We start from the raw sequence: 8,926 nt of genomic DNA on the forward strand, positions 1-8,926 counted from the left end.
AAAAACATATATTTGGTTTGAGAGATAAAAATAGAGATATCAAATAAATTTGTTTATGTGATAATTTTGAAGTAAATTTTTATACTTTTAAAATAAAAAATAAAAAAGATATGTCTCTTTTATCTCCACTATTTTATATTTTCTAGCTCGATATAATAACTAAATACTATAGTTTCTAGTATTTTTGTCTTACTTTCACCCTAGAGAAAGAAGTAATTGTTTTTTTTTAATGGTAAGAGTCGAATTTTTTTATGGCAAAAAGAACAATAATAATAACCATGTCCATTCTACTTTCTTTATAAGAACAAATTGCCATAGAGTTTCTTCCCTGTTTGGGAATTATAGGGGAAGGGGATTTTCCTGTAATTTTTTTTTTTTTTGTCTGATTTTTTAGGAATTTCTTTTATTGAAAATAACAACATGTGGTGCGTAAGTTACAAATATTTGGTGTAAGTTTCTTTTAATAATGTAAGTTTCTTGAACATGCTTCGGTTGTCGATCGTTGGCAATGAATGAGACAATGTTTCCCACCACCATGATTTTATGTTTCAATCATTTTTAATGCGAAATTAAGGAAATAATTAAATGCTTTATTACAATTACCATAACCGGACCCTTGATGAGTTGGCAATTTGGCAAATCCTTGATAAAGAAAGGGTATTTGCAGTGGCAAAGCTGCATGCTTCATGGGAAGAGTGATTGATGGAGTCCATCCTATTTGCTTGAGGACTAAAAAGTAAAAACACAATATTAATTAATACAGTCATTGCAGATCCTCTATATTTAACTCATTATTACATCATTAACATAATATTTTAATATCTTTGCGACTTAATTTTTTCATTAGATATAAGACCAAGCCTGGGGTGAACTCGAAAAATGATCTTGGTCAATAAAATTAACTTAAACTTGTTTAAAAAACTATAAAATGAAATTATTTAAAAAAAATCTTAATAATTTTTACTAATACAATGTGTGTAGACCCAGTTTAACATGTTAAGTTATAGTATGTAGATTTTTTTCTCTAATAACTTTTTTTTTTCACACCACAAAGAAAAGAATTTGTAGTTATGATTAAACAAATTCCATCAATTATGTATATATGCTATTTTTTATATATTAAATTATAAAAATAAAGGGCATTGGTGTTTTATTGTGCTCTTTGAGAGCTTGCACTATTGATTTGCATAGTGAAAGCTTTGTTTTTTTGTTTTTTTGGTTTTTGAGTTTTTTTTGTTTATCCTTTATTTTCTTTCTTTTTATTTAGTTTTTTAACATTGTGTTGATATGAGATTGGTCTTTGCGATTGATTCTTATGCATGTGTATGAGAACTTTGCGATGTCAGGAAAATATTATGTCGCTCGGTCAATGTTTAATTTGAAAAAATGAAATTCAATTTCATTCCTAACATCAAGGATTGATTCGCATGGTCAAGGAAAGTTTTTTTTTGTCACCCAACTATTTTTTTTTTCTAATTTAGTCCTTTCACATTAACTTTTCTTTAGGATTTGACTTGGTAGTTTGTTTTGGTTACATATATATAGGGTTCTCGTGACGTCAAAAGAAAAATTTGGCACTCAATCGATGCTTGATTTGGCAAAATAAAATAAAATTATGTTAATGTAAAACAATGAAGTGTTAAAAGATAAAAATTGAAAGTAAAAAACCTATAGTGAGCTAGGGTAAACGGGCAATGCAAATTAGTTGGCGCGTGTGGAGGCTAGTCATTGCTTTTTGGAGGCATGTGCATCTACCTTCGGTGGTGGAACATCGCCACCGTTGGTTTTGTTGGGAGCATCATGGTGAGTTCTTCCAGATGGTACGGCACGTATGACGATTGATGGCGCACTGTTATGCCAAAAAACAAATTTGTCATCTTATTTTGGTTTTTTTTTTCTTCAAATTTGATCATCGTTATTTTGATTTCTACTTTTTTGCTCTAGGTACTTCATTAAAATTGATTGTTTTTTCAATTTCTTCATTTGACATTGTGTTAGCTAGGAATTAAGTGTTTTTTTTAATGAGGTGATTCTGGTTTCATAACCCAGATCACAAGTTTGAAATGTTAACTCGGGTTGACATTGATTTTTTTCTTACATCGATTTTCTTTGTCAATTTCATCCTTCAATATTGGGTTTGTTAGAATTGAGTTTCATGATTTTCTTTGTTTTCCTTCGTAAGAGGTTATCATGGTCTCATGATCTAAGTCACGAGTTTGGCGGGTTAACTCGAGTGACTTGAATATTTTTTTTAGGTCATTATTTTTTTAAGATTGAATAACTTTTCATTTTCGTCATTTAATATTGGGTTAGTTTGAGAATTGAGATTCATAGTTTTTTCCGTTTTGCCTTCTACTAGGTTATTATGTTCGCATGATCCAGGTTGTGGGTTTGGCAGTCTTGCCTGATTTTATAGGTGTTTTTTTTATTCTTTTTGTTAATTGACTTTTCTTTTATTTTGTCATTCTACATTTGAATTCTTGGAAATTATACATAGTAATTTTTTTTATTTTGCTTTCTATAATGTTATCTCAGCCTCACGATTTGGGTCACATGTTTAGCAAGCTAACTCGAATTGATTTTTTTTAATTTTTTTATAAAAATTTATCATTTAGCATTGTGTTGTCCGAGAATTGATCTCTCGTAATTTATTTTTTTGCAAGCACTCTTTTTATGTAGGCCATCATAATTTTTTTTATTTTTTTATTTGATTTATTTATTTTCATCGTTTTTTTTTCTATATCATATAATTTGTATGAAGCTATCTTATTGGATCTAGTTGGTTTTGTAATCTAAGTCACAACTCGCAGCTTAGCTCGGGACAATAGGCAAATCCCATCAGTCATGCACTTTATATGGTATCTACTATATGTGATTTTTTTAATATTTAATTATACAATAGAGTTTTTTTATATTGGTTTACAGATGAGTTAAGATTGGATTTTATTTCTAAATGAATTTAGATGCTCGTATCTTGCATTAACTTTGTGCATTTAAAAAAGCAATTTCATTGACCTTGATCAGGTCAACAAACAGAAAGCAAACCTACTGCTGGTAAACTGCAGAGACGGTCATGGCGCTGCTGCACGCCACAAATTACTAATGTAGCTTATGAGTTATGATAGTGAAGAACTCTGAGAAGCCCTCTGAGCCCCAATAAAATAGCCCTTTCACCATGATATCAAGCACACGACACTGCAGAAGATTTAATCCATGGGGGTTTCTCTTGTGTAAAAGAAAGATATTTGCATAATCCAGTCATTGAATCCCAAATAAATAAATAAATAAAAGGGCATGTATTTGCAATTTTCCTTCTGACAGCAACAAGAAACATTATTTCTCTGCATCAAGAATTCAAGAGTTACGTTACATGCAAGGAGAAAACTGTTAAGAGCCATCGAGTGAAATGCAAGTATGAGGCCGACAAATTTGTCTATATTTGGTCATTAATAATAGCAAAAAGAAAATTGATTGTTCAAAGTGGTTAAACAAAGAAAATAAAATGTTTATATTATCTGGCTTTCAAAGAACACAGGGTAGTGTTCGTCTGACAACTATACCATCTTTGACAAAGAAATGTATTTGATTGATGAAGAATACGGAGAACACCAAAGTTGAAGATTAATTATTACACAATTCAAAATCAAAATAGAATTCATTGATTAATTTCATTAGGCTGCGAAGCGGACATATATGAAGCTTCTTGAACTTCAAATGTGATGAGGAACATTGATGTGGGAGGCTATCTTGGATTTTGGACAATGATAATCTACTTGACCAAGGACAAAATCTGCCGATGACATGAAGGCCATCTCTTGTGAGATTTGGATATAAGAAGGCCAAGCTAGTCATGTAATGTTCTGGAAAAATGCAATGCTGTGCATACAAGTAAATCATACAAACTTAGAAGTCTATAATTCAGATACACAGGGACATGATGTCGTGGGTGTCTCGGGACAACAAAACCAAGGAAAATTATGAATTCTGAATGCATGGTCTTTACTATTTATCCAACCTTGGAATTATGGAAGAGGTCAATTTATGCGTCACCATCAACGTTAACATCACTTTCTAAATTTCTTAGTCATAATCTTTCCTTCCGTGTAGCAATTTGTTTGAGAAGTTTATGCAACGTAGTTTTCAGAAACGGATTACACCGGGGATCGCGCGGCAATAGGACTTCTTTATTGACAAGGGATCGATTCGTGCTGATAGAAAAGAAATCAGGTGGTTAGTTTGCTTTATCTCTGTAGGTTTTGTAGCAGATCAGACGCCTGCTTTCTTTATGGTTCCACAGATTTATTCATCTATCCAAGATTCCTGAAAATTAATCAAACATGATGGCAGCACAGAGAAAGACATCACATGATTTGATAATTTAAATTGAAATCTACAGCTGATTGAATATGTTTTCTTCTTGTGTCACAGATTGTATCTCCAGAAAATGGGGGAGAAAAGGAACAGGAAAAAAAAAAAACAATCTGTCATGAAACGAAAATTTGACCTCAAATTAAGGAAAAAACATGAATCTGTCATCTTTGTAAATTTTAAGAACTGAATTATAAGATGAACCTGTGGTTGTAAAAGTAAGTTATGTGCTATACATGTCCTGATGTATCATTTGATTAGCCCTAAATCAACACCTTCCCTCCTAACATGGATGAGATAAATGGAGTAAAACCCAAAGCTCCAAGCTCATGGCCCATGTTTTCCTAGTTTTCTGTTTCCCTATGGTCATTTTAGATATCTTCTTCCAGAGTATGTGTAACCTTTGGTCCTACTGATGCCGTAGCAAGGCCTTGAAGCAACTCGATGACATCAGGCGTATCATCGAGATAGTATTTTGCCTTGCTTGGCTTATGACCGACAGTGCAGGCAAACACTTCTGCAATGGGTGGCAATGATGGATTGTCAAAAAGTCTTGCAATGCTCTCGAACATATCCTCGTCTGACCTGTCATCGCCGATGCAGAATAGGAAATCCGGTGACTTGCCCTTACTTCGCATGCTTGAAATAAGGTCTTCAACAACTACACCTTTGCTTACTCCCTGAAATTCACCAAAAAAGAAAGGTCAAGGATATATAACCCAACTTCTCCAGATTTATATGGGAAGTCAAGGATCATAACCTAACTTCCCATTTATGAAACAACCAAATCTTACTCAACATCAATTAACAGTGCAGGTGCCTCTTGAATGACAGCAAATATGCAAAGATAGAAAGATAAAACTACAATGCAACTTCTTTCTTTTTGCAGTAGACATAGTAACATATTGTATCACTAGACAAACTGCATGTACTACAGATACAGTTGAACCAAAATAACCACAGCCCATATAATTTCATATTCATAAAGCAAATTTCTTTCTCCATCTGAACTTCAGTGACTAATGCAATTCAGAAACACATCTTTCTCTCTTTCACTTCAGAATCCCATTTATGAAACAACCAAATCTTACTCAACATCAATTAACAATGCAGGTGCCTATTGAACGACGGCAAATATGCAAAGATAGAAAGATAAAACTACAATGCAACTTCTTTCTTTTTGCAGTAGACATGGTAACATATTGTATCACTAGACAAACTGCATATACTACAGATACAGTTGTACCAAAATAACCACAGCCCATATAATTTCATATTCATAAAGCAAATTTCTTTCTCCATCTGAACTTCAGTGATTAATGCAATTCAGAAGCACATCTTTCTCTCTTTCACTTCAGAATATCAAACCTCTAGTGGCTGGCACCATAACTACTAAATTGAAAATAGTTCAATACGTTTCATTACCTGCGGTTTCACCTCAACAATCTGTCGGCCCCTTTTAACAACCACAGGCTCGTTAGCAAGGACACTCTCCAAGTGATCAAGAAGCTCTTTAGCCTGGCAGCCGCCGAAATCAGGGTCCGCGTCTTGATAGTGCCAAACTAGTGCACTTTCTTTGTGCTCTATGAAAGACCCATCAGTTGTCGCTGTGTACACCTCCATGACAGGTTCTACAGTCTTTTTCCAATCACAATCCATTGCGACTGAGCAAGTCTCCCATTGGGAATCCCTTGTCCACCTAAATGTAAACAGGATCGTCAAGAGCTAAAATAGATAACACTCAAATCCATGCATCACATAAGCTAATGAAATACAAAAGACTATACCTAGTAAAGTAACCATGCTCAGCTGAGATACCCAATTTCTCACATGGAGAGAACCATTTGCTTAGAGGATCCCTTCCTCTGCCGCTCACAATGAAAACAATGTTCTTGGGATCGCTGCATAAGCAATTCAGGATTGAAATAACTTCATTTCTGGGTGTTTTGTCAACAGCAGACTTTGGCTTCATAGTTCCATCATAGTCTAAAAGGATTAACCGGCTGTTTGTATTGTTATAGGCAGCAACAACTGTTTCGACCGTAAGCATTCTAAAGTTTTTTCCCACGGCAGCAGCTCTGAAATTCAAACCAAATCCGACATTGTAATACCTCTTGAGATGATGCTCTTTGCAAGCTCTATCAAGGTCCTGATCAAAACTCCTCGCCCAAAAAGCAACGTCGTGAGAGCTAATATAATTATAGTGCTTCTCGTGGCGCAAATGTTTCTCTTCATCCTTCATGTGGATACCCACATACATGGCATCAGCCACAGCATTTACGTCCCAAGGATTGACACGATATGCCCCGCTGAGGGACGGTGAGCATCCAATGAATTCTGACACAATTAGGAAACTTTTCCTTTGATCCGATTCATTAATCCCCAATGCCTTGTCTAAAACAGGGCTGCCCTGCCTACAAACAGTGTATTTATATGAAACCAAATTCATCCCATCCCTAACAGCATTAACCACACAACATTCAGATATCGCATAGTACGCTGCTTTCTCTAGAGCGCTTAATGGATCATTAATAAAAACAATTGGCTCATAACCTTCTTTACCGTATTTATTATTGATCTGTTGAGCAATGACACTGGTCTCTAATCTGACTTCTTGCACATCCTTACCCCGACTTCTGGCCGGATTAGCAATCTGGACTAATACCACGCTCCCTATCAATTCCGGATGCATTTCCAAAAGTCTCCCCATCGCTGAAAACTTCAAGCTAATACCTTTAAACATATCCAGATCATCCACACCAACCATCACAACTTTCCCTTCAAATTTCTCCTTCAATTGTTTGGCCAAAGTAGCAGTCTGCTCCATATTCAGATCCGACTCAAGCTGTCCCATATGAATTCCCACAGGCAAGATCTTAATATTGATAGTCTTACCACAGTAATCAAGACCAATGTAACCCCTTTTGCACTGATAATCAATGCCCAGCAACCTACTACAACAAGACAAGAAATGCCTAGCATAATCAAAAGTATGAAACCCAATAAGATCACAGTTCAAAAGAGACCTCAAAATCTGCTCCCTAACAGGTATAGTCCTATATATCTCAGATGATGGGAATGGACTATGCAAAAAGAAGCCAAGTTTAACTCTAGTGTACCTATTCCTCAAGATACTAGGCAGCACCATAAGATGATAGTCATGCACCCAGACAGAATCCTTATCAGGCCAAAGAATCTCAGCTACTTTGTTTGCAAACAATTGATTAGCTACTATATAACCCTCCCAAAGCGACTTATCAAAACGTACACCGCCATGACTAGGCGACAAAGGCAACATATAATGAAACAAAGGCCATAAATAGTGCTTACAAAATCCATGATAAAACTTGTTCTTTTGATCAACAGTCAAGAAAACAGGGACGCATCTAAACTTATGAAACATCAATTGTGCAACCTCTTCTTGATCTTCCTTTTCAACATCAACCTTTAACATCCCCACGTACCAAACTTCTGTATTAGCAGGAAACCCGTCTTTTAACTGCAAAACAAGACTATCCTTGTCAAATTCAAAAAACCAACCTTTTGTTCCTTCATTCCGGTACCCTCTTATTGGCAGCTGATTTGCCACAATGATCCTTCGTTGTTTGGACACAACAGGACCTTGACCATGTTCATCGCCAACCTCATATCCAAGTTCATTCATTACAGCAGGGATCCGTTCCAGTCCACGAAAATCATTAACCGAAATCATATCCAAGCTGTCTTTACAGGACTGTGTAATCATGTTCTTTTCGAATCAAGAAACCAAAGAAACAATTCAAGAAAGCTAAAAAAGAGAAGCCAAGAACGCTGGTTTTAGGCTGGTTGATAATGAAGATAAAGAAAGAGGGGAAGGTTTGTATTTGTACTAATGATTATAGAGAGAAAACATGGACAGATTGATTTAATTTCCATTATAGTGAAGAGAGAGAAGAGAGCGCTGTATTCTGGAAAGAAAATCAAAGATGGATAAGAACCACGAAGAGGCAGGCTTGAAGGGTGTATTTATACGGTCTGTGAACAATGAGGTGGATTGGACGGTCGACATTTGATTTTTGAGGGTTTTTTATGGTGGGGTCTACTGGCGACTGTTTAGTACTGCACAGTAGCTGACTATCGGCTTGTCTTTGCATCTGTTTACCGATAATAGCCGGTTACTTTCCGGCCCTGTAGGTTACTGAAATGGGAAATAAATAAAGAGAGCACGTGATTTAATTTAACTGTGAGCACCCACAAATCTTTCACGCTTAAAAAATAGTTCGGGCAAGTGATTGTTTTTAAAATATCTTAAAATAATATTTTTATTTGTTTTTTAAATTTTATTTTATCACAAACAAATCAAAATAATCCAAAATCATAATAAAAAATTAATTTAAATAAAAATATTTTTTACAATAATTATCATCTTTTATTCAATAATAATATTTTGAAAGTCAAATTGAGTTTATTGTTGAAGGCATGGCGTTGATTATTCTAATAGGATAAGATCACAGCACTTATCTTGTGGGTTAGCCTAAATCAGGAAAGACCATTATTTGTTTTATTTATTGACGGAAAT

The 8,926-nt window shown here is 34.9% G+C and overlaps 1 protein-coding gene across 1 annotated transcript; it reads right to left on the reverse strand.

Annotated features, from left to right (window-relative positions):
* Positions 1 to 4,487: 4,487 nt before the first annotated feature.
* On the reverse strand, positions 4,488 to 8,354 carry LOC7493347 (probable alpha,alpha-trehalose-phosphate synthase [UDP-forming] 11). Its single transcript, XM_002325051.4, has 3 exons — positions 6,156 to 8,354; positions 5,794 to 6,067; positions 4,488 to 5,048 (listed from the first exon to the last, which is right to left on the reverse strand). The coding sequence occupies exons 1-3, from the start codon at positions 8,111 to 8,113 to the stop codon at positions 4,740 to 4,742; spliced, it is 2,541 nt and encodes an 846-aa protein (XP_002325087.2). The 5' UTR covers positions 8,114 to 8,354; the 3' UTR covers positions 4,488 to 4,739.
* Between the last annotated feature and the right edge of the window lie 572 nt (positions 8,355 to 8,926).

This window comes from Populus trichocarpa, chromosome 18 (genome assembly GCF_000002775.5).
Source record: "Populus trichocarpa isolate Nisqually-1 chromosome 18, P.trichocarpa_v4.1, whole genome shotgun sequence".
Classification (NCBI taxonomy): Eukaryota; Viridiplantae; Streptophyta; class Magnoliopsida; order Malpighiales; family Salicaceae; genus Populus; species Populus trichocarpa.